This window comes from Euleptes europaea, chromosome 20 (assembly GCF_029931775.1).
Source record: "Euleptes europaea isolate rEulEur1 chromosome 20, rEulEur1.hap1, whole genome shotgun sequence".
Classification (NCBI taxonomy): domain Eukaryota; kingdom Metazoa; phylum Chordata; class Lepidosauria; order Squamata; family Sphaerodactylidae; genus Euleptes; species Euleptes europaea.
Window position 1 is genome coordinate 20,541,215 of NC_079331.1, and position 22,907 is coordinate 20,564,121.

The window sequence follows — 22,907 nt, forward strand, 5'->3', positions numbered from 1 at the left end:
TCCTGCAGAGGAAGGGTGCTGGGAATTATTTGTGGCAGCTAAGGTTGAGGTAAAAAAACTGGAACCAGTAGATGTAGGACTAGGCACATGTTGGTTTTTTAGGGTTACCAGCTCCAGGTTAGAAATTTCTGGAGATTTTGGGGTGGAGTCTGAGGGAGGTGGAGTTTGGAGAGGGGAGAGACCTCAATGTCATAGAGTCCAATTGCCAAAGCAGCCATTTTCTCCAGAGGAACTGATTTCTATCGCCTGGAGAGCAGTTGTAATAGCTGAAGGTTTCCAGCCATCACCTGGAGGTCAGACAAATATACAGTTAGCCTGCTATATAGTTAGTTGACAAAACCCAAAATAGCAGAAAACATTCACTAGGAAATTGATTCAGTTAGGCATATGTATTTCCAAACAATGCGTTCATTAATAATGCCAAAATCGTGAAAATTCTAAATCATATCAAATCACATATGTGCTGTTGAATCACAAGCATTTCAAATCAATAAAGTCTTTTGCGAGTATCTCGCCAACTTGCGTCTGGAAGACGTTGGAACAGTCACAGTAGTATTGAGCTCTGACAATATGGATAGTAGAGGTCTTCTTGATACTGCTCTGTTGGATACGTTATCCCGTACGTGGCAATATGTGCAGAAAATTCTTACAGGGTGCCGGATATTCCCTGTTTCGACCACTAGGGGTCTTCCTCAGCTTGCCACTGTATCAAAAAATTATTACAATGCCTTAGTTGATATATTAACAGAAAAATACTGACTCGACATTTCTATTCAAGTCTCTGCAGTTACATGTTGTACATATTCTTACAAAGTAACATTGCTGCCAGTTGGAGAGGATCTCATGCATTACAAACCATATGAAATATAAAATATAAAATTACAAAATAGTCAAGGCATAAGTCATGCTACTTACACTAGGGCTTAGTTGGATGGGAACAACTGTCCTCATAGTACAAACTGTGGTTTGGTTGAGTTAAAGCAGCTCAGCTAATTGCATGCATCTGTATGTATACAGTCTTAAAGGTACAGTATCTTTTTACAAATAACTGTATAAATCCAATGTGGTATTCAAACCATGAGGATATAGGGATCCAAATAGATGTATATACTTGGTCTCCTGCTGTCTCAACAACAAATCTATATCTGTGATGTCATGATTGCGTTTAATAAACCTGTGTCTGTGTGGTTCTGTTCTATGAAATGTTTTGTTAAAGGGGCCTCCATAATCTTATTCCTGAATCTAGATAAATGTTCCCCAATTCTATATTTTATAGGCCTATTTGTTTTACCAATATACCAAATCTGACAGGAGCATTTGATGGCATAAATACAATTTTTGGAATACAATTATTAAAGGACGTGATTTTGAACATGTAACCTGTTGTTGGATTAGTTACTTCTTGTACCGGTAATAGGTATTTGTAATAAGCACAATGGCCACATGTATAATTTCCTACCGGTGTAGATGTATCTGGTTGAGATATGTTGTCAGTATATTTATTAACAATAAAATCCCGTATGGACTGTGTACGTTTATATGCAAATCTTGGTGGTAGATTGCATCCCGGTAAATCTTGTACCAAGTGCCAGTATTTTAAAATGATTTTCCTAATCTTTGGAGTTGCTGAAGTATATTGTAGGACACAGGTCAGTTTAGATTCCTGAGAGTCTATTTTTTCAGTTAATAACTCAGTGATTATTAACTGATACCCATTCCCTGGACTCAATTGATCATATTCTGTTGGTCTGCCCTCTATATGAAACACCCCATGGGAAATGGTTAAAAAATTGGCTTCTTTCCAAATATCACCTATCTACCCAAGCAAAACGTCAATTTTTATTAAATGATTCCGATCCGGAGGTTACGTTGCCAATTTTCTAGTGGATGTGATGGAAGTTCAAAAAGCCCAAAGTTTGTAATTTCTATTTTTGGAATTTACTGGCCTATGTTTTTATCTTAATGACTGCATATTTTATGTACCTTGCTGGAACGTGTCCAGAGGAGGGCAACAAAGCTGGTGAGGGGTCTGGAGACCAAGTCCTATGAGGAAAGGTTGAAGGAGCTGGGTATGTTTAGTCTGAAAAGGAGAAGACTGAGAGGGGATATGATAATCATCTTCAAGTACTTGAAGGGCTGTCATATAGAGGATAGTGCCGAGTTGTTTTCTGTTGCCCCAGAAGGTTGGACAAGAACCAACAGATTGAAATCAAATCAAAAGAGTTTCCATCTAGACATTAGGAAGAATTTTCTAACAGTTAGAGCGGTTCCACAGCAGAACAGGCTTCCTCGGGAGGTGGCAAGCTCTCCTTCCCTGAACATTTTTATGCAGAGGTTAGATGGCCATCTGCCAGCAATGCTGATTCTATCACTTTAGGCCAGGGGTGGGGAACGTCAGGCCCGGGGGCCATATAAGGCCCCCAAAATCATTTGGTCTGGCCTTTCATGGGTCCTGGTAGATCCCTAGCTCAGAAGGATGCTGCCCTGCCTGAATCTCTTGGGCCCAGCTGGGGACGGCAGAGCTCAAAAGCAAGTCGCTCTATGTGGCAGATCCCTGGAGCCATCTCCCGTCATGCCCCTTGGCTAAATGTTTGACCAAATATAGCAGGCTAATTTTTAAGCTGATAATTTTGTACGGCCCCCGAATGATGTTATAAATATCCAAATGGCCCTTGGCGGAAAAAAGGTTCCCCACCCCTGCTTTAGGCAGATCATGAGAGGGAGGCCACCTTGGCCATCTTCTGGGCATGTAGTAGGGTTCACTGGGGGTGTTTGGGGGGGAGGTAGTTGTGAATTTCCTGCATTGTGCAGGGGGTTGGACTAGATGACCCTAGTGGTCCCTTCCAATTCTATGATTCTATGACTGGGGAAGGCAATGGCAAACCACCCCATAAACACAGTCTGTCTAGTAAACATTGAGATGTGACCTCACCCCATCGGTCAGTAGTGGTGGATCAGGAGGGAAGGAGGCCTGGTATAGCCTGATCTCATCATATCTCAGAAGCTAAGCGGGGTTGGTACTTGGAAGGGAGACCACCGAGGAAGTCTCTGCGGAGGAAGTCAATGGCAAACCACCTCTGCTTAATCACTTGCCTTGAAAACCCCACTAGGGGTCACTATAAGTCGGCTGTGACTTGATGGCATTGAACACACACACACAACAGTGGATTAGGGACCTGGAAGGCCAAGGTACAGTTTTGACCAGGGAAACAATGCTGGAGAAGATGGGCTTAAAAAATCTTTTCCCCCAACATCTCGGTTCCATTCTTTACTGGGGGGCACATGGCTGCTTTCTGAGACTGATTACCTGTTGGTTGGGGGGGGGGACGTGGAACAGCTTATCCTGTATTAATGCCCATCTGTTCCCCTCGCTCAGAAAAAGATGACCTGCCTCCATTACGCTGCGCTGAACGGCTCTGAAGACATGGCCCAAGTCCTGATTGACGCAGGAATTCAGACCGATGCACTGAATTACGTAAGCGACTCCTTTTGGCTGAACACTTCTGCGGCTCCAAGTGGAGGAAGAAGGGATAAAGGATCCATCATCAATTCAAACCAGGCCTCCTTGGTCTGCAAGTTAAGTGAGGTTGAAGATGGTGAGGGGTCTGGAGACCAAGTCCTGTGAGGAAAGGTTGAAGGAGCTGGGTATGTTTAGCCTGAAGAGGAGAAGACAGAGGGGATATGATAACCATCTTCAAGTACTTGAAGGGCTTTCATATAGAGGAGGGTGCCGAGTTGTTTTCTGTTGCCCCAGAAGGTCGGACCAGAACCAACGGGTTGAAATTAAATCAAAAGAGTTTCCGTCTAGACATTAGGAAGAATTTTCTAACAGAGCGGTTCCTCAGTGGAACAGGCTTCCTCGGGAGGTGGTGAGCTCTTCTTCCCTGCAGGTTTTTAAATGGCCAGCAATGCTGATTCTATGACCTTAGGCAGATGATGAGAGGGAGGGCAACTTGGCCATCTTCTGGGCATGGAGTGGGGGTCACTGGGGGTGTTTGGGGAAGGTAGTTGTGAATTTCCTGCGTTGTGCAGGGGGTTGGACTAGATGACCCTGGTGGTCCCTTCCAACTCTATGCTTCTATGATTTTATTCCATGATTCTATGAAGAGAGCTACAGCAGAGCCGCTTAGTTCAAATGGGAAATTGATCCCCCCTGCACAGTATTTATTTACTTATTTATTTTTATTTGCTTAATTTATAGTCCGCCTTTCTCATCAAGACTCGGGGCGGATTCCAGAATTAGATACAATAACAACAGCCCGACAGGTGAAACAAACTGTGCAATAAAAGTGTTCGGGCCATAAAACCAACAATGCAACCCCCCCCCCCAAAAAAAACCTAATTACCAGATGAGGAAACTGTGCTGTGAAATCAGCATAATGGTGCAACGAACAATGCAAGAATAAAAGAAAGCTGGTTAAAATTTTTGCAGAAGTTCAAGTGAGAATCCTGTTCAGTTTAGAAAAATGCTCTCCTGAAAGATACTCAGCTTGACAAAAATGTGTTGGATCTCACAGACATGTTTTGCAATGGTGTTATTTTCCTCTGGCGCTGAGTATTCCTCAGATGCACAACCCCCTACTCCTTGAGCTGTGAATAATCAAATGCAAAGGGGCCCTTAACTTTCCCCCTAGGTCCCTCCCAGGCCCTGTGCTCAACTTTGAGCGCCATTTGTTTTAGCTATACATTTATGAACTAATTTGTTTTTAAACTGTTTATCTAGTTTCTTGATGTATTTTGTGGTTTTATGTATTATGTGGTTTTGTGGTTTTATGCTAGTAAATATAGATGTTGTTAGCCGCCCTGAGCCCAGCTTTGGCCAGGGACTGAAAGCAGGATAAAAATTAATATATAAATAAATAAAATAAAAAAATAAGAGAAAGGAAGGCCCTTTGGGGGCCAGTGGAGTTGGCAGAAGGGATTGGCAAGATCTGGCCCTGCGTGTTAGCAGCTGTTCTGCTGCCAGAGCTCAGTGCTCTGAAACCTGTTTCCAGTGCCAGAGTGTAACTTGAGAGCACCAGACGAAAGAGGAATGCCTCTGTGCGTGTACAGAGTGATTTTTCCTGCTGTTCTCTGTAACTGGGCAGGGTGTGACATATGAAGTGGGACTTCCCCCTCAATGTTCAACACCGGCATTGCTGTCTCTTCTTTCTGTAGCAAAATGCATCAGCTATGCATATTGCGGTGCTACACAACCATCCTGCCATAGTAAAACTTCTCATCGATGCGGAATGTGACCTGGATATCCCTGACTATGTAAGACTTTTCATTAAATTTATATCCTGCTTGTCTCCCCAATGGGGACCCCAAAGTGGCTTACAACCTTTTCGTCCCCTCCTCTATTTTACACTCACAACAACCCTGTGAGGTAGATTAGTTTGAGATAGCGTGACTGGCCCAGCGTCTGCTGGCCAGCTTCCATGGCACAGTGCAGATTCGAGCCCTGGCCTTATTTTATTTACTCAGTTTATAGTCCATCTGTCTTACTGACACTCAATGCAGTGAGGATAATATAATACAATTAAACACAATGCCAGTGAGGCCAGTATTATACAAACAATACAATGAAACTGAATTGCAAAGTTAAAAACAACACACTCTAAACAGTGTAAACAGTTCAACATTCAGAGGATTCAAACCACTTCACATCTGTTACCTTGGTAGTCCTTACAACTACTGATTTATGACAGGTCAGTGTTTTTGTTCCAGCACTGCAGAAGGGGGAGGCAAAGATATGAGAAGATTGTTTGGTAGGATTTGAACCTGGGACTTTCAGCACTCCATGGGGCCATGACCTCCAAGCACATGTTAGCTACTCCCCCCTTTTAAAAAAAACAAAAAACCCTGCCATCCTTTTAATTATGGGCATCCCTGTATTCTGTCTTGAGCTTGTTCCTTATGTATAATTACCAATGTTGCTTTCAATTCTTACCCAGAGGCAGCAAAGTCCTCTACATATCGCTGCAGAACACGGAAGGCAGGACATTGCCGAGATGATCCTTATCGCCGGGGTGAACTTAAAGCAAACAGACAAGGTAAATTAATCCTCTTGCAGGAAATCCTCATGACGACAGGGTTCTCTGTGCATGCATGCAGGGATTACCTGATGTTTCATCCATCTATGGTTGCCAACCATAGGTAGTAGCTGGAGATCTCCCGCTATTACAACTGATCTCCAGCCGATACAGATCAGTTCACCTGAAGAAAATGGCCGCTTTGGCGATTGGACTCTGTGGCATTGAAGCCCCTCCCCTCCACAAACCCCGCCCTCCTCAGGCTCCACCCCAAAAATCTCCCGCCGGTGGCGAAGAGGGACCTGGCAACCCTACATCCATCGCCTGTTATTAGCATAATAGTTTGGAGTCTGCTTGATCATAGTCATCAGCTGATCTGATTTGTCCATTTTGACTAGTTATAACTTGGGGATCCACAATCTTAGAACTGTTCTTACAGGGAGAAGGTGCAATTAAATCAATGAGCGGAGGGGCTTCTGAGTTTTGCTTCCGGTTTTGGGAGGAAATGGATTTTCCTGAAAGGGCAATACGCTCTCCTAAATTTCATAAAGGTTTAGTTGGTTTGTTAGCACAACTTCTACGTTTTCCTGTCAGAAGGGGCTTGATCCCTGAGTTGACAAAGTGTCTTTTAACGATGAAGTTAAAGTTGCTCATAATAAGGGTTGCCAACCTCCAGGTACTACAAATAAACAGTACTTGCTCAATTAAGCAAAATTTCTTATAACTTTATCAATGTGGTGAACAGTGCCAAAAAAATATACAAACTGAGCAGTAAGCCTAAACATACATACATATACACAAACTATATACAAATCAACTTATCCCAAAGTCGGGAGATGTTGGCAACAAAGACAATACTTGCTGAATAGCAAAGGGAAAAGTTGCAACAAATCTTAAAGTCAAGTAGCTGTGTCGCTTTTATATTCGAAATATCTGGCAATGAAATTGATGAGGTGCACAATGAAGTTGATTTTTTTTTTGCTTAATTGAGCAAGTACTGTTTATTTGTAGAATCTTCCATTACAGTGCTGGTGATTCCTTTATACAATTTCCTTATTCACCATGTCTCAAAAAATCCCCATGTTCACTTTTTCCAATGCGGAAAGAGAATTTTTTTTGAAAAGCATGCCTTCATTGCATAACGTAGAAGCGACCAATATCATTGATACCAACAAATTGTTAAATTTAAAAAAGAAAAGAATCAGGACAGAATTGCATGGGTCTTCATTAACAGATTATGCTAGTGCCAACATTATCCCCAGAAGTTTGCGCATGCAAAAAGCGCCAGCCCTTTTTAATAATAATGAAGCATTCACGGAGAAATGGGCAGCGATACTTAACTGTTGTTCCATGGACTTAATGCTCCTTATTATTGAACAAGCCTCTGTGGAAATTGACAACATATCAAAAGAAATTGACACAGTTTCAGACACCTTAAAAACTGAATTGTCTGACTCGGAATTCACAAGTAAGATTGAACAATTGGAAAAAGAACTTAAAGCATATACTTCCAGCATAAAAAGCTACAAATTACAGAAGTTCAATAGAGATAAGGACGATTACGAGAAAAAAACGTGTTCACTGTTCAACGTGGTGAACAGTGCCAAAAAAATATACAAAGTGAGCAGTGAGTTCTTATAAGCCTAAACATGCATACATATACACATACTATATACAAATCAACTTATCCCAAAGTCGGGAGATGTTGGCAACAAAGACTATACTTGCTGAATAGCAAAGGGAAAAGTTGCAACAAATCTTAAAGTCTTTCAAGTAGCTGTGTCACTTTTATATTCGAAGTAGCTGGCAATGAAGTTGATTTTTGGCACTGTTCACCACAATGATAAAGTTATAAGAAATTTTGCTTAATTGAGCAAGTACTGTTTATTTGTAGAATCTTCCATTACAGTACTGGTGATTCCTTTATACAACCTCCAGGTACTGGCTGGCGATCTCCCGCTATTACAACTGAACTCCAGCCGATAGAGATCAGTTCACCTGGAGAAAATGGCCCCTTTGGCAATTGGACTCTATGGCATTGAAGTCCCTCCCCTCCCCAAACCCTGCCCTCCTCAGGCTCTGCCCCAAAAACCGTCCACCGGTGGCGAAGAGAGACCTGGCAACCCTACTTGACATCCAATAGCCACTGAAAATATGAAGAGACTCTACTGAAAAGTATTGTGCTTAAGGCACAGTTTTGGGCCTGCAGGCACTTCTGGAATTCTGACATAACAGCAAAATGGTGCAAAAACAAAATGGCGGCCACAGGAGGTGAAGCCAAGCTTGCTAGGGAGCAAGGTTCACCTTTAAAGCCCTTAACGGTCTGGGACTATCATATTTACAGGCCGCCTCCCCTGTTACACCCCCCCTGTTCCCTTTGGTCATCCTCTGGGGGCTTCTTGCAGGTGCCCAGCCCCAGGATAACTGGGTTAGCTGTCACCAGGTGAAGGGCCTTCTCAGGTGTGGCCCCTACACAGTGGAATGCACTCCTCAGATGATACCTGTGCCCTGCCAGACTTGCTTAGTTTCTGCAGGTCATGTGAGGCCAAATTATTTAGGTTGGCTTTGGAGTGTAATCCACAAGTTAGTGGGATAGTGCCACTGACATATTTGAATTGTTTAATATTTTAACATTAATATTTTATAGTTGTTTTTTGCTTTTATGTTGCTTTTTAACTCATTTATACTGTTTTGAGGTTGTAAGTCTCCACGACTTAGATTCATCTCCAGTAGCGCCTTAGAGACCAACAAGATTTTGGGGGTATAAGCTTTTGAGAGTCAAAGCTCCCTTCGTAGGATACCATTATGTGTGCAAGTTTTTTCGTGGGGTTGGTTGATTTCCACTCCATGAGATGGAATGTGATACCTTCCTTGAAGGTAGTTTCAGAGGGTAGTCATGTCGGTCTTCAGTAGAACAGCTAACTCATGAACACATGAAGCTGCCCTCTACTGAATCAGACCCTTGGTCCATCAAAGTCAGTATTGTCTACTCAGACCGGCAGCGGCTCTCCAGGGTCTCAGGCAGGGGTCTTTCACATCACTTACCTGCCTGGTCCCTTTAACTGGAGATGCCAGGGATTGAACCTGGGACCTTCTGCATGCCAAGCAGATGCTCCACCACTGAGCCACAACCCCTCCTCTAAATGAACACATGAAGTTGCCTTATACTGAATCAGACCCTTGGTCCATCAAAGTCAGTATTGTCTGCTCAGATCAGCAGCGGCTCTCCAGGGTCTCAGACTGAGGTTTTTCGCATCACCTACCTACCTAGTCCCTTTAATTGGAGATGCTGGGGATTGAAACTGGGACTGTCTGCATGGCAAGCAGATGCTCTACCACTGGGCCATGGCCCCTCTCTATGGCTGTCCAGGCAGAGGTCTTTCGCATCACCTACCTGCCTAGTCCCTTTAACTGGAGATGCCGGGGATTGAACCAGGGACCTTCTGCATGCCAAGCAGATGCTTTACCACTGAGCCACAGCCCCTCCCTGAGGGGTACAGGAGCACCTTAGAGATTAACAAGATACCGGATAAAGGGATCTTTGCCTCTCTTATGATATTTGACAAGGGGAACTTTGACTCTCATAAGCTCATACCCTGCAAATCACATTGGTCTGTAAGGTGCTACTGAACTCGAATTGAGCTGTTCTACTGCAGACCAACACGGCTACCCGCTGAATCTTTAATTCTAAAAGTAACTCTTCAATATTATACCTTCTTCATAAAAATCAGTGTGTGTTAAGTGCTGTCAAGTCTCTTCTGACTCATGGTGACCCTATGAATCAAAGTCCTCCAAAATGTCCTATCTTTGACAACCTTGCTCAGATCTTGCAAATCGAGGGCTGTGGTTTCCTTTATTGAGTCAATCCATCTCTTGTTGGGTCTTCCTCTTTTCCTGCCGCCTTCAACTTTTCCCAGCATGATTGTCTTTTCCAGTGACTCTTGTTTTCTCATAATGTGACCAAAATACGATAGCCTCAGTTTAGTCATTTTAGCTTCTAGGGTCAGTTCAGGCTGGATTTGATCTAGAACCCACTGATTTGTTCTTTTTGGCAGTCCATGGTATCTCCTCCAACACCACATTTCAAAGGAGTCTACTTTCTTCCTGTCAGCTTTCTTCATTGTCCAGCTTTCACACCCATACATAGTAATAGGGAATACGATGGCATGAATTAACTTATCTTGGTGGCCAGTGACACATCCTTACACTTCAGAATCTTTTCTAGCTCCTTCATGGCTGCCCTTCCCAGTCTCAATATCCTTCTGATTTCATGGCTGCAGTTTTCCTTTTGGTTGATGATTGAGCCAAGGAATAGAAAGGCTTCAACAATTTCAGTTTCCTCAAAAAATAAGAAGTTGATCTATTATTCACTGGAGACGTTAATTTGGCCATAGCATATTCTGCTACTTTATTTGTCCATTCAGTTACATCTGGGTGCTCCTCGGCTTTCCACTTCCTTCATGCTCCACTCTTGCCTCTGCCACCATATACTTAAATAATTCATTATAAATTTTTGGCATATTTTGGCATATTACCCCCAAAATCTTGTTAGTCTCTAAGATGCTACTGGACTCAGCTCTAGCTGTTCATATAGCATAAGACATACAAGGAACAATGCAGTTGGACTAGGGTTACAGAATTAGGAGACGGTGTGGACAACAAACTGCCTAGGGGTGCTATCACACATGCTGAATAATGCACTTTCAATCCATTTTTAATGCACTTTGCAGCTGGATTTTACTGTGTGAAACGGCAAACTCCACTTGCAAACAATCATTAAAGTGCATTGAAAGTGGATTGAAAGTGCATTATTCAGGATGTGTGAAAGTGCCCCTAGGTGACTGGAATAACAAAGGTAGAAGACAATGCAGGAAAAGTAAGATAATATCTTGAATAATCACTGCGGTAGACTACAATCCTCCTAGCCTGTTCCATTCTGCTACAGATCTGGTTCCTTGATAAAAATGAACATTTCTGTTTCGCACATTCGGAGGAACGGCAGAAGTATGGGAGCCTTCCTGGCTTCCTCAGGCAGGCCTTTCCACAGGGTGGGGGCCACCACAGAGAAGGCCTGGGAATGGGCAGCTGCCTATTATCACCGTTTGCAAGGGGGGCACCTTTAGAAGGCTTTGCTGAGATGAGCATGGCTGTTGGGGCAGCTCGTGGCAGGAGAGGTGGTTTCACAGATATGTGGGTCAAAGGCCATGAAAGGGCTTGGCAGGTGATAACCGGAACCTCGAATGGAATTCGGTAACTGATGAGTAGGGGCTGGAGAGTCGGCAGAATGGGTGCAACATTGCTCATCTGATACTAGTCATGACACATACCTATTCTCTCCAGGAGCAGGCCTATTATATTAGGTGCCATGGAACACAGGCGGGATGGTGCTGCTGCCGTCGTCTTGTTTGTGGGCTTCCTGGAGGTACCTGGTTGGCCACTGTGTGAACAGACTGCTGGTCTTGATGGGCCTTGGTCTGATCCAACATGGCCTTTCTTATGTCCTTATGTTCAAGTGTTCTTTAAGAGCTTGTGGTCATGGCAGTGATTTTCTTTTCTTGCTTCTGGTTTCAGCAAGGGAAGACGTCCCTGGATATTGCTGCTCGGGGCAACCACATCAACTTGGCCGATATGATCATCAAGGCGGACAGGTTTTATAAATGGGAGAAGGTGGGTGATCTTCCCAAGCATACAAACATGCTTTATAGGAAGCCGTATACAACAGCCGTGTAGGTGTTCTTTGAGTGAGGGCTGAAAATGTCATAGCCACAAAGCTGCCTGAGGGGAAAAGGGTCAGCCATGGAATGTAAATAAACTGTGCACATCTCCACGAAGGAAGGGAAAGGTCAGTTTGGCTGCATGAAGAAAATTTCATACACTGTCTAAGGGGTAAGGAACAGTTTGCCAAATGGGACCAGAATCAAGCCAGAGGAAGGCGGACTTACGAGAGCTCATGTAGCAAAGGACTGTGGGAAACATGACTGGGGGAAGCAAGATCCAAGGAGAAAGGTTACCATTGGCAAGAAGTTGGAACAGCGGCAGTGATGCTAGAAAGCTTGTGGGGAGTGAGAGGGAGGAAGAGGCATGAAGCAAGGGCCAAAGAGAATAATGTTTGGATTGGCCTCACACAGAAGCTAGGGGTGCTAGAGTCTTCGACAAGCAGAAGATTTGGAGGCTGGGGAATTTTATGCCAACCAGGAGGGGCTGTGGCTCAGGGGTAAAGCATCTGCTTAGCGTATAGAAGGTCCCAGGTTCAATCCCCGGCATCTCCAGTTAAAAAAGGACCAGGTAGTAGGTGTTGGGGAAAGACTTCTGCATGAGACCCTGAAGAGCTGCTGCCAGTCTGAGTAGACAATACTGACCTTGAGGGACTGAGGGTCTGAGTCAGTACAAGGCAGCTTCATGTGTCCAGAGGACAAGGCCAATGAGGTGATCGGGTCATGCATCATGGCTAGTTATTTAATATCGATTTATTTTTATATTTATATCCTGCTTTTCTCCCCACTGGGGACCCAAAGATGCTTATAAAACAGTTCCCCACTGTCCATGGTATCCTCACAACAACCGCCCTGTGAGGTAGGTTGGGCTGAAAGAGAGAGACAGGCCCAAAGTTACCCAACACCATTCCATGGCAGAGCAGGGATTTGAACCTGGGTCATTCCGATCCTAGACTGACACTCTAACCTCTACACCACACTGGGAGGGGCCATGGCTCAGTGGCAGAGCATCTGCTTGACATGCAGAAGGTCCCAGGTTCAGTCCCCAGCATCTCCAGTTAAAGGGACCAGGCAAGTAGGTGATGTGAAAGACCTCAGCCTGAGAGCCAGGAGAGCTGCGGCTGGTCTGAGTAGACAATAGATACTGACTTTGATGGACCAAGGGTCTGATTCAGTAGAAGGCAGCTTCATGTGTTCGTGTGTGTTCACATGACCTCCAAATTGGTTGTGTGGAAGCCCACCTACCAAATGGAGAATCATACGAGGGAGCAAAGATCAAGCTTTTACCGGTGCAATTTGGAAACGGTAAAAAGTTGACTTTGGGGGTGGGGGGGAAGGAGGAAACTTACCTTGAAATGTTTGCAGGATAACCTGAACAGCAACTCGGACTCCTGGGTAGCCAAGCACTTAACTTTCAAGCAGGACCACCGCTTGGAGACGCAGCACATCCGCTCGGTCCTGTGGCGTCTGGCCACCAAATACCTCCGTCCCGGCGAGTGGAAGAAGTTGGCACACTTCTGGAAGTTCACAGAAGCCCACATCCGAGCCATTGAACACCAGTGGACAGGTAGATTGGCTTCTGCTATGCTCTTGCCCTGAGAGATTTCGCTGGGCTTGATTGACATCTGGAGCAGTGAGGGGGAGAATGGTCTCAGTCCTTAAACATCTGAAGGGCTCAAAATGGGGGGTGGGGACTCAACGCTTGCCTGGAAAATATTGCTTGATTTGTTCTGCTCTATTATTATAAAATACACAGCCTTTACAGTAGTAATTGATAAAGTGCGTGTCAAAAAGAACTGCCCCTTATTAAACAGAAGATTGGCGGGGGAATTTCAGAGAAAATGGAAGGGTTACTATGATTATGTTCAATTGAATTTTGAATACTCAGTAGTAGAATAGCCTGAATCTGAACAATAGTTACGGGTAGAGTAGGCAATACGATGCAGGGATAAAAGAGGCGAGTTACTAGAAGTGGGAATCAGCAATGTATAACGTGATCAATATTATATGTAAGCTAAGGTTTCAAATAACAAGCAGTGATTTATTACATAGCCATTCAAAAACATAGTTGTGTTTGTGTGTTAAATGCCGTCAAGTCGCCTCCAACTCATGGCGACCCTATGAATCAAAGTCCTCCAAAACATCCTATCTTTGACAGCCTTCCTCAGATCTTGCAAACTGAGGGCCGTGGCTTCCTTCATTGAGTCACTCCATCTCTTGTTGGGTCTTCCTCTTTTCCTGCTGCCCTCAACTTTTCCTAGCATGATTGTCTTTTCCAGTGACTCTTGTGTTCTCATGATGTGACCAAAGTATGACAGCCTCAGTTTGGTCATTTTAGCTTCTAGGGTCAGTTCAGGCTTGATTTGATCTAGAACCCACTGATTTGTTCTTTTTGGCAGTCCACGGTATCCGTAACACTGTCCTCCAACACCACATTTCAAAGGAATCTACTTTCTTCCTATCAGCTTTCTTCAATGTCCAGCTTTCACACCCATACATAGTAATAGGGAATACGATGGCATGAATTAACTTAATCTTAGTTAGGAATGAGTTATAGCAAATTACTATATTACAACTATGATACAGGGTACCCTTTGGAGCGCCTGATAGGTTGTACATATGGATGTATGGATGCCTGTTTTTGTTTTCTTTTTAAATAAAATGTATGAAAAAAAAGAACTGCACCTATATGTACCGTCAAAGGAGCTGGCCCGTTATATCTCTGCATGAGTCTCTGCTCTGGTTCCTTCCAGTCAGCCTCTGCTGAGGATGGGGGAATAAAACTCAAAACGAGGTTCTACCTCCTGATTCATTTAACTTCCTGCCACATAAGGGGTGGGGCTGTGGCTCAGTGGTAGAGCATCCGCTTAATGTCAGGCCTTTTGCCTTTTAGCTGGAGTTAAGGCTCTTGACATGAGTTAGGCCAGGTTCTGGCTACACGTCGAGTCCTTGGTTCTCATGCCTGTAAATATCTGTGTACAGTTTCGCTCGTCCTGTTTTCTGAAGCTGTGGTATTGTCTGTCTTCCTGGGAACCGCTTATCTCGGGGTTGCCTAGCAATGTTTACCTTTTCAGCCCGTAGTGCCTTTAAGCATGTAACTTGCCTGTGTTCGCCATTACCAGCCTCACCTGCAAGTGTGCAGTCAGCTCTTCAATCTGCGGTTTAGTTCCTAATAAAGTAATACTGCTTCAGAACTACCTGTCTAGATGAGTCTACTTATGGGATACTAGAGGCAGACACCTGAGCCTGACACTTGGCGTGCAGAAGGTCCCAGGTTCAATCCCCGGCAGCATCTCCAGTTAAAGGGACTAGGCAAGTAGGTGATGTGAAAGACCTCAGCCTAAGACCCTGGAGAGCTACTGCCAGTCTGAGCGAACAATACTGACTTTGATGGATTCAAGGGTCTGATTCAGTAGATGGCAGCTTCATGTGTTCACATGTAACATCTGGAGTTTTTTTGGTTAATGTCCTTAGGAACCAAAAGCTACAGGGAACACGGCCATAGAATGCTGCTGATATGGTTTCATGGAGTGATCATGGCTGGTGAAAACCCAACTAAAAGACTCTACGAAGGCCTCGTGGGAATTGGGAGGCAAGATTTGGCAGGTAAGAAGCCCGGCTTGCTTTGGTTAAGCCCCATTGAAGCATTCTGCCCGTACCCATTGGCATCCAATTTCACTTTATTCTTGATGCAAAAGTTATTCAGATGCTTCCTACTGAATAATAGTACTGAGGGGGGCTGAAGGTGAGACACAACTACTTGGCCCCATTGATGTCACCTGGGGTTGCCAACTCCAGGTTGGAAAATTCCTGGAGATTTAGGGTGGGTTTCAGGGAGGGAAGAGACCTCATCAGGGTATAATGCCCACCAAAGTTGCCATTTTCTCCAGGGGAACTGATCTCTGTAGTCTGGGGATTCGTTGTAATTCTGAGAGATCTCCAGGCCCCATCTGGAGAGTGACAACCTTGGATTCTAGCATGCCAAACTTTCTGTAGATTGGGGCCAGTGAGTGCTAGTGTGGTGTAGTGGTTAAGAGCGGGGGTTTGGAGCGGTGGACTCTGATCTGGAGAACTGGGTTTGATTCCCCACTCCTCCACATGAGCGGCGGAGGCTGATCTGGTGAACTGGATTTGTTTCCCCACTCCTACACATGAAGCCAGCTGGGTGACCTTGGGCTAGTCACAGCTCTTAGCCCCACTTACCTCACAGGGTACCTTTTGTGGGGAGGGGAAAGGAAGGTGATTGTAAGCCGGGTTGAGTCTCCCTTAAGTGGTAGAGAAAGTCGGCATATAAAAACCAACTCTTATTCTTTACCTATAGGCTTGGCAGTCTGAAGCCTAGGGTCTCAAAATCTAGGGGGCCTCCGGCCAAGGTGTATAATATTTTTGACACTGTTATAGGCCTTTCTGTTTTGAAAAGTTACAGTACTATCACTGAGGCCCTCAGTCATTTGTGTTCTGATGTCAATGAGAAGGGCGATACCTGGCTTCAAGCTAACAGTCTTTTGCAGAAAATTGAAGAACTGGCATTCGTGTTTATGCTGCATTTTTGGACCCGTGTGCGAGGTCATTTTCAGTCTTCCACCTTCCTCTAGCTGTGAAGGTGGGGGATTGGGAGGGGTCTCACAAGTGGAATAGCCTAGGGCCTCTCTTCATCTAAATCTGGCACTGGGGCCATTGTGTTTGAGAAGAAGAGTTGGTTTTTTATATGCCGACTTTCTCTACCACTTAAGGCAGAATCAAACCGGCTTACAACCACCTTCCCTTCCCACAACAGACACCCTGTGAGGTAGGTGAGCCTGAGAGAGCTGTGATTAGCACAAGGTCACCCAGCTGGCTTCATGTGTAGGAGTGGGGAAACAAATCCAGTTCACCAGATTAGCCTCTGCCGCTCATGTGTAGGAGTGGGGAATCGAACCCGGTTCTCCAGACTCCACCGCTCTTAACCACTACACCAAGCTGGTTTGATATGAAAGTTGCGGAGAGAAAATCTTATTGAGGATTAATTGTTCCTTAACAGAAGGAACTTTGCATCATAACGGGGTCTTGACCCCGTCAATACAATCACCAAAACGGAGAACTAGTGAACTCTAGATTCATAATGGCAAGGCCCGTGGTTGAAACTTGATTTCTTAGAAAGATTGACACTGGGATTTACGAGTCGATCAGGAAGCTTGCATGACATTATGCCTGTGATCTTGTTTGGGAAAAACAGAAAGCATCAGGAAACAAGCGAATGCTGATGTTGCTTCTCCAAGGAAGTGTTCAGCCATGTGACCCGTGGAACAGCGGAGTTTTCAGAAGCATTGCTCCAGGAACGGCATTGAGGAAACACCACCATTGCATACTGGCCAAAAAGATATCTCGTATAACTTCTCTAAGGGCTCCACGCCATATGAAATGGCAACATATTTCCATTCCAGATCAGGTATATCCAAGGTCTACATCAGATTCTCATCATGGAAATGCATCTTTACCAAGAAAGGGGTATTCGCTGCAAGGGGAAAATCTCGGACTAGCAAAACGATGGATAAGGCTGCATAAGCTTATTTACAAAACCAATCCCACTGAAATCTGTAGAATTTATATCTAGGAAAATGTCATTTGGGATACAGTGTACTTACATCTTTTTAAATCAGTAAAAATGAGATGAGGGATCCTTTTAGGATCTTCGGCGGCTACTTGTTTTTAAATGCATCGCTGCGCCAGTAGCACAGATCCAACCACAGGGAAAGTGGATTAATTTTTGCTCAGAGTAAGTCTTTGGTTGCATCTCATAGTTCACAAGGTAAAAAAACATTTAATGTAATGGACTTTCATGTTTCAATCAGGTCCCAGTGATCCATGTTTATTTCCAGTGTAACTTGACATCACATTTCGGTAGCTATACTTTTTTAAAAAAACTTAAAACGATAATAGAAGGATGTCTCTTCCTGCATCCGATCCCTCTGCCCGTGTACACTCCGAAGGGTGTTTTGCTCAAGTGTTTACTTTTGACTAACTGCCTTTGACAATTTCCCTCTAGCTGGAATTTTGGCAAATGTTAAAACAGTGAGGTTTGCAGATTCTCTGCAGGTTCCTGTAACTCTTAAAGGATGCCCCATGTCTATAGTAATGCAGTAACAGCTACAACTGGGAAACACGCAGACACAAATGCCCTTCAAAAGTTGCGGGAACAGCAATGTTTACACATCTTTTCTTTCTTTTTGAAACATGCAAAGTGACTTGGTTTAAGAATGTAGTTGCCGGAACCACTGGCAGCTACTTTGGACTTGGTTACCACGTTTCCAGAGGGGGCAGCTACCTCAACCCATAGGAAGATTAAGAACAGCACTCTAAGTTGTGTGTGTGGGGGAAACAAATGGTTTCACAACCTACAGCCAATACTTTTGTAACTCATGTTAATTTATGCACCTTAGCTATGCACATGGAGAGCTCTCCTCCTTAGCACATGAACAGCTACAGGTTCACTAAAGGGGGGAAAATATGTCAACTGCAGATGTTCTTAAAGGGAAGCTATACAGAGCAGTCTTGACTTATAGGTCAAGGGGTAAATTTCAGTCTCAATAACAGGTAAGAGATACATCGGTTTGATACAAAGTACTCTTTTCTTAAATTTGTCATGAAGTTTTGTATTTTTAAGAGAATCTGTTTTCAAATAAACCAATTTCCCCCTTGAACAAATCTTCTTTTAAATCAATCTTTGTTTCTGAACCCAATGGCAGTTGAGATCTTTGGTGCTGAACTGAATAGCTTTGTCATAGGACTTGGCAGCAGTAGACAGACTTGTGTGTTCCCGGGCTGAGCCCCAAGGCGCAGAGTAGTAAGCTGCAGTACTGCAGTCCAAGCTCTGCTCACGACCTGAGTTCGATCCCAACGGAAGTTGGTTTCAGGAAGCTGGTTCAAGGTTGACTCAGCCTTCCATCCTTCCGAGGTCAGTGAAATGAGTACCCAGCTTGCTGGGGGTAAAGGGAAGATGACTGGGGAAGGCACTGGCAAACCACCCCATAAACAAAGTCTGCCTAGTAAACGTCGGGATGTGATGTCACCTCATGGGTCAGGAATGACCTGGTGCTTGCACAGGGGACCTTTACCTTAAGAAAAATCTATTTTTTAAAAACTGAAACTCTAGTCAAAATTTTATTCTGATAGCAAGGCAGTTTTACAAAAAAAGATGAATGTTTCAGTCACAAACGAAGTTACCGGCTGGCGAAAGGATATCAAAGAAAGAAAAGGCAACGTTGGCACGTCAACAAAGGTGTTTCTTAAAGTAAATATTAAATCAAACGTAAGTGGACCTCCAGTCAATTTGCTCAAGATATATACACACATATACACAGGGACACACAAATTGTATGCATATTTTAAAAAAAATAGTCTCTTTAAGAACACAGTTGTAAAAGCTTTGGTAGCAAAAGTTTGTCTTCAAATTTTTTTTTTAAACAAGTCTTCCGAAGTTACATATTTAATCATCCAAATTTAAACGAGGGACAGCCCGCTGCAGCGATGTTAAGCAAGAGTTTGTACCTTTATTTCATTTAATGAAATCGGCTTGAGGATACAGGTCTAACCCATTGGTTAAGTAGTAAGGAAAAAAGGCAGACTGGAAAGATGACGCTGCAGGGAAGATTGCCCCCCCCCCCCAAAAAAAGACTCTCTGGATGACATGAGGCAACGAGTGTGAGAGCTACGGCGCCTGCTCTTGGTCACTGCTGGCTTGGAGGTTGGCTTTCTGGACTTCGAGTTCTTCTGCGCTGACCATGGAGGGATCGATGGCAGCGTATCTGGTACCGTGAAACTGAAGTAAGTGTATCTAGGGGACAGCAGAACAGGTAAATCAGGGGTGTCGAACTAATTTGTTACGAGGGCCATATATGATATAAATGACACTTCGTCAGGCTGGGCCAGGCATACCAGAAAATTTAATGCCAGGTACAAACTTTATAAGAGACACAGGCAAAGCCAGTTAATGATTTTTTTTTTACTTTATTTTTTCCTTAAAATTTAAACATGCTTAACACAATAACAACTCTAACAAGCCAGCATGGTGTAGTGGTTAAGAGCAGTGATTCGGAGCAGTGGACTCTGACCTGGAGAACCGGGTTTGATTCCCCACTCCTCCACATGAGCCGCTGAGGCTAATCTGGTGAACTGGATTTGTTTCCCCAGTCCTACTCACGAAGCCAAGCTGGATGACCTTGGACTAATCACAGCTCTCAGAGCTCTCTCACCCCCACCTACCTCACAGGGTGCCTGTTGTGGGGAGGGGAAGGGAAGGTGGTTTTAAGCCGGTTTTATTCTTCCTTACATGGTAGGGAAAGTTGGCCTACAAAAACCAACTCTTCTTACATTATTTTCTTTTATTTAACAGTCTTTGATCATTGATACCTCGGGACTGGTGGGGCGGCTGCCTCGGCTGGCGAGACTGCAGTGGACTTGCCCGCCCAGATTGGGAGTGCGGGGTGGCTGCCTTGCAGGCTGGATAAGAGCTCTCAAGGGGCCGTATCCAGCCCCTGAGGTAAGCAGTATCTCACCCCCCTTCCCACAGAGTTCTACCAAAAGATTCACCCTGATGGCCATGCAAGCCGTTGCTCTTGGCCTCAAGTCACCTCTGCAGACCTTGAGGCTGTGGGCGGCTTTTCCCGCTCCTCATCCGGGACTGCAGTTGGAGAGGGGGGGTGGCTCAGTGGTAGAGCATCTGCTCGGCATGCAGAAGGTCCCAGGTTCAATCCCCAGCATTTCCAGTTAAAGAGACTAGGCAAGGAGGTAATGTTAAAGACCTCCGCCTGAGACCCTGGAGAGCCGCTGCCAGTCTGAGTAGGCAATCCTACTCAGGACCAAGGGTCTGATTCAGTATAAGGCAGCTTCATGTGTTCATGTGTACCACAGGAAGCACATGTCACATGCCAGGAAGAGGCAGGTCTCTCTCCCAGACCCCTTCCCAATCATGGAGGGGAGCAGCACAGTCTAGAAACCCTGCTGAGTCCAGTGGGGGGCACCTGAGCAACCTGATCACCGACAGCCAGGGACATAGGGGGATGCTGCCAGCTGTCTGGACTACATGTGGCTTCTATTCCTTAGTGAGAGTTGGGAGAAGTTGGTGTCCCGTTGTTGTTGTTTTTTAAGCCATTCTTGTCACCCAAAGTTAATCAGCTGTAGTGCAGAAGAAGAAGAGTTGGTTTTTATATGCCAAACTCCCAGAGGCCAAAAACACACTTTCATAAGGAGCTGGAAATAATTGCATGGATTACATGAAGAACAACATGAAGAAGAGGAGGTTTTTATATGTCGACTTTCTCTGCCTTTTAAGGAGAATCAAACCGGTTTACAATCGCCTTCCCTTCCCCCCCCCCACAACAGACCCCCTGTGAGGCAGGTGGGGCTAAGAGTTTGGAGAGAACTGTGACTGGCCCAAGGTCACCCAGCAGGCTTCATGTGGAGGAGCAGGGAATCGATCTCCCTGTTCACCAGATTAGAGTCTGCAGCTCATAGGAAACACCCCACAACTCCCCTTCATGTGACAGAGATTTGTCTTCAGAGCCAGCATGGTGTAGTGGTTAGAGTGTGAGAGTAGGATAGGGGAGAGCCAGGTTCGAATCCACACCTTGCCATGGAAACAGGGTGACCTTGGGCCAGTTGCACACATTCAGCCTAATTTACCTCACAGGGATGTTGTGAGGATAAAATGGGGGAAGGGAGATCAGGTGGATTGCCCTTATTATAGGAAGGGCAAGATAAACATGAGAAGAATGGGGGGGGGGAAGCATGCACACAAACTGCATGACAGAGATGAGAATTATGTGGGCTTGTTTTTTTAACCGTGTTACTCAACCAGTATGCAGAAGAAGAGTTGGTTTTTATATGCCAACTTTCTCTACCACTTAAGGAAGACTCAAACCGCCTTACAATCACCTTCCCCTCCCCACAACAGACACCCTGTGAGGTAGGTGGGGCTGAGAGAGCTGTGACTAACTCAAGGTCACCCAGCAGGCTTCATGTGTCGGAGCGGGGAAACAAATCCAGTTCACCAGATTAGCCTCCACGGCTCATGTGGAGGAGTGGGGAATAGAACCTGGTTCTCCAGATCAGAGTCCACCGCTCCAAACCACCTATCTTAACTACAACACCACACTGGCTCTCATACCCTGTTGATAATGCAACACAAAGCACCGAGTTTCCAGGAAGCCAGACAGACTTACTTGGACGTAGAGGTTGACCTCGGCACTTCTGCAGAGATAAGGGAAGTTGCCTCCTGTCTTGAGGTGGGCCCTCCTGGCATTGGGGTACAGCTTATACATTTCTTCTTTCGCTTCGGTCGAAAGGGCACTCTGGTCAAAGACCTAGAAGATAAACAGCTGGTCAGGGCCTTGCGGCCTTCTGCACATTCCGCCAATCTCAATCCTGGGCGTGTTCTCCCAGGGTAGAGGAACAAGCTTGGAGACTTCTCTGAGGATCTAGAGGAGGGGAGGGGCTGTGGCTCAGTGGTAGAGCATCTGCTTGGCATGCAGAAGGCCCCAGGTTCAATTCCCGGCAGCAACTCCAGTTAAAGAGACCAGGCAAGTAGGTGGTGTGAAAGACCTCTGCCTGAGACTCAGAAGAGCTGCTGCTGGTCTGAGTAGACAATACTGACTATGATGGACCAAGGGTCTGATTCAGTAGAAGGCAGCTTCATGTGTTCATGTGACACACCTCATGCAAAAGCAGGACTGGCGCTCTGTGGCTGCATTAAGGGGAGTCAGAAGGATAAAAGTCCCCATGCCCAGAAGGGTGTGACTCTTCTCAGGGTTATTCTGCTAGAGAATCATCTATGTGCTAATATTGGCCAAACCTGATCTAAGCCCTTCTCTGAGCTAGCTTGAAGTGTTTTACAACATAACCCAAGTCGAATCGCTCTCTCTCTCTGGCTGGAGGCATGCCCTCTTCCCAGATACTAATGCCGCTAAGGACAGCAAGTCGTATTCATAAAAGTGAACCTGCTGATTTTTACAGATAGAAATGAATTTACTCTGAACAACCTTTATTTTGCTGAGTCGTTCAGCATCTTATAACGGAAGAAACTTAAGTCGTGTAGTGGTACTGAAGAGTTGGTTTTTATACCCCAATTTACTCTACCTTTAAGAAGTCTCACAGCGGTTTACAATCGCCTTCCCTTCCTCTCCTCACAACTGACACCTTGTGA

At 44.9% G+C, this 22,907-nt stretch overlaps 2 protein-coding genes across 2 annotated transcripts in view; one reads left to right on the plus strand and one right to left on the minus strand.

Annotated features, from left to right (window-relative positions):
* ANKDD1A (ankyrin repeat and death domain containing 1A) overlaps positions 1-17,005 on the plus strand; it is a 32,678-nt gene extending 15,673 nt beyond the window's left edge. Inside the window, exons 9-15 of the mRNA XM_056865708.1 lie at positions 3,377-3,475; positions 5,158-5,256; positions 5,937-6,035; positions 11,586-11,681; positions 13,094-13,295; positions 15,203-15,334; positions 16,944-17,005. Of these exons, the coding sequence (XP_056721686.1) occupies positions 3,377-3,475; positions 5,158-5,256; positions 5,937-6,035; positions 11,586-11,681; positions 13,094-13,295; positions 15,203-15,334; positions 16,944-17,005 (789 nt within the window). The remainder of the gene's footprint in view (positions 1-3,376; positions 3,476-5,157; positions 5,257-5,936; positions 6,036-11,585; positions 11,682-13,093; positions 13,296-15,202; positions 15,335-16,943) is intronic.
* A 2,398-nt stretch (positions 17,006-19,403) lies between these two features.
* SPG21 (SPG21 abhydrolase domain containing, maspardin) overlaps positions 19,404-22,907 on the minus strand; it is a 52,924-nt gene continuing 49,420 nt past the window's right edge. The window contains exons 8-9 of the mRNA XM_056865705.1: positions 21,928-22,068; positions 19,404-19,541 (exon numbers count right to left, since the gene is read on the minus strand). Coding sequence (XP_056721683.1) covers positions 19,416-19,541; positions 21,928-22,068 — 267 coding nt within the window. The 3' untranslated portion in view covers positions 19,404-19,415. The remainder of the gene's footprint in view (positions 19,542-21,927; positions 22,069-22,907) is intronic.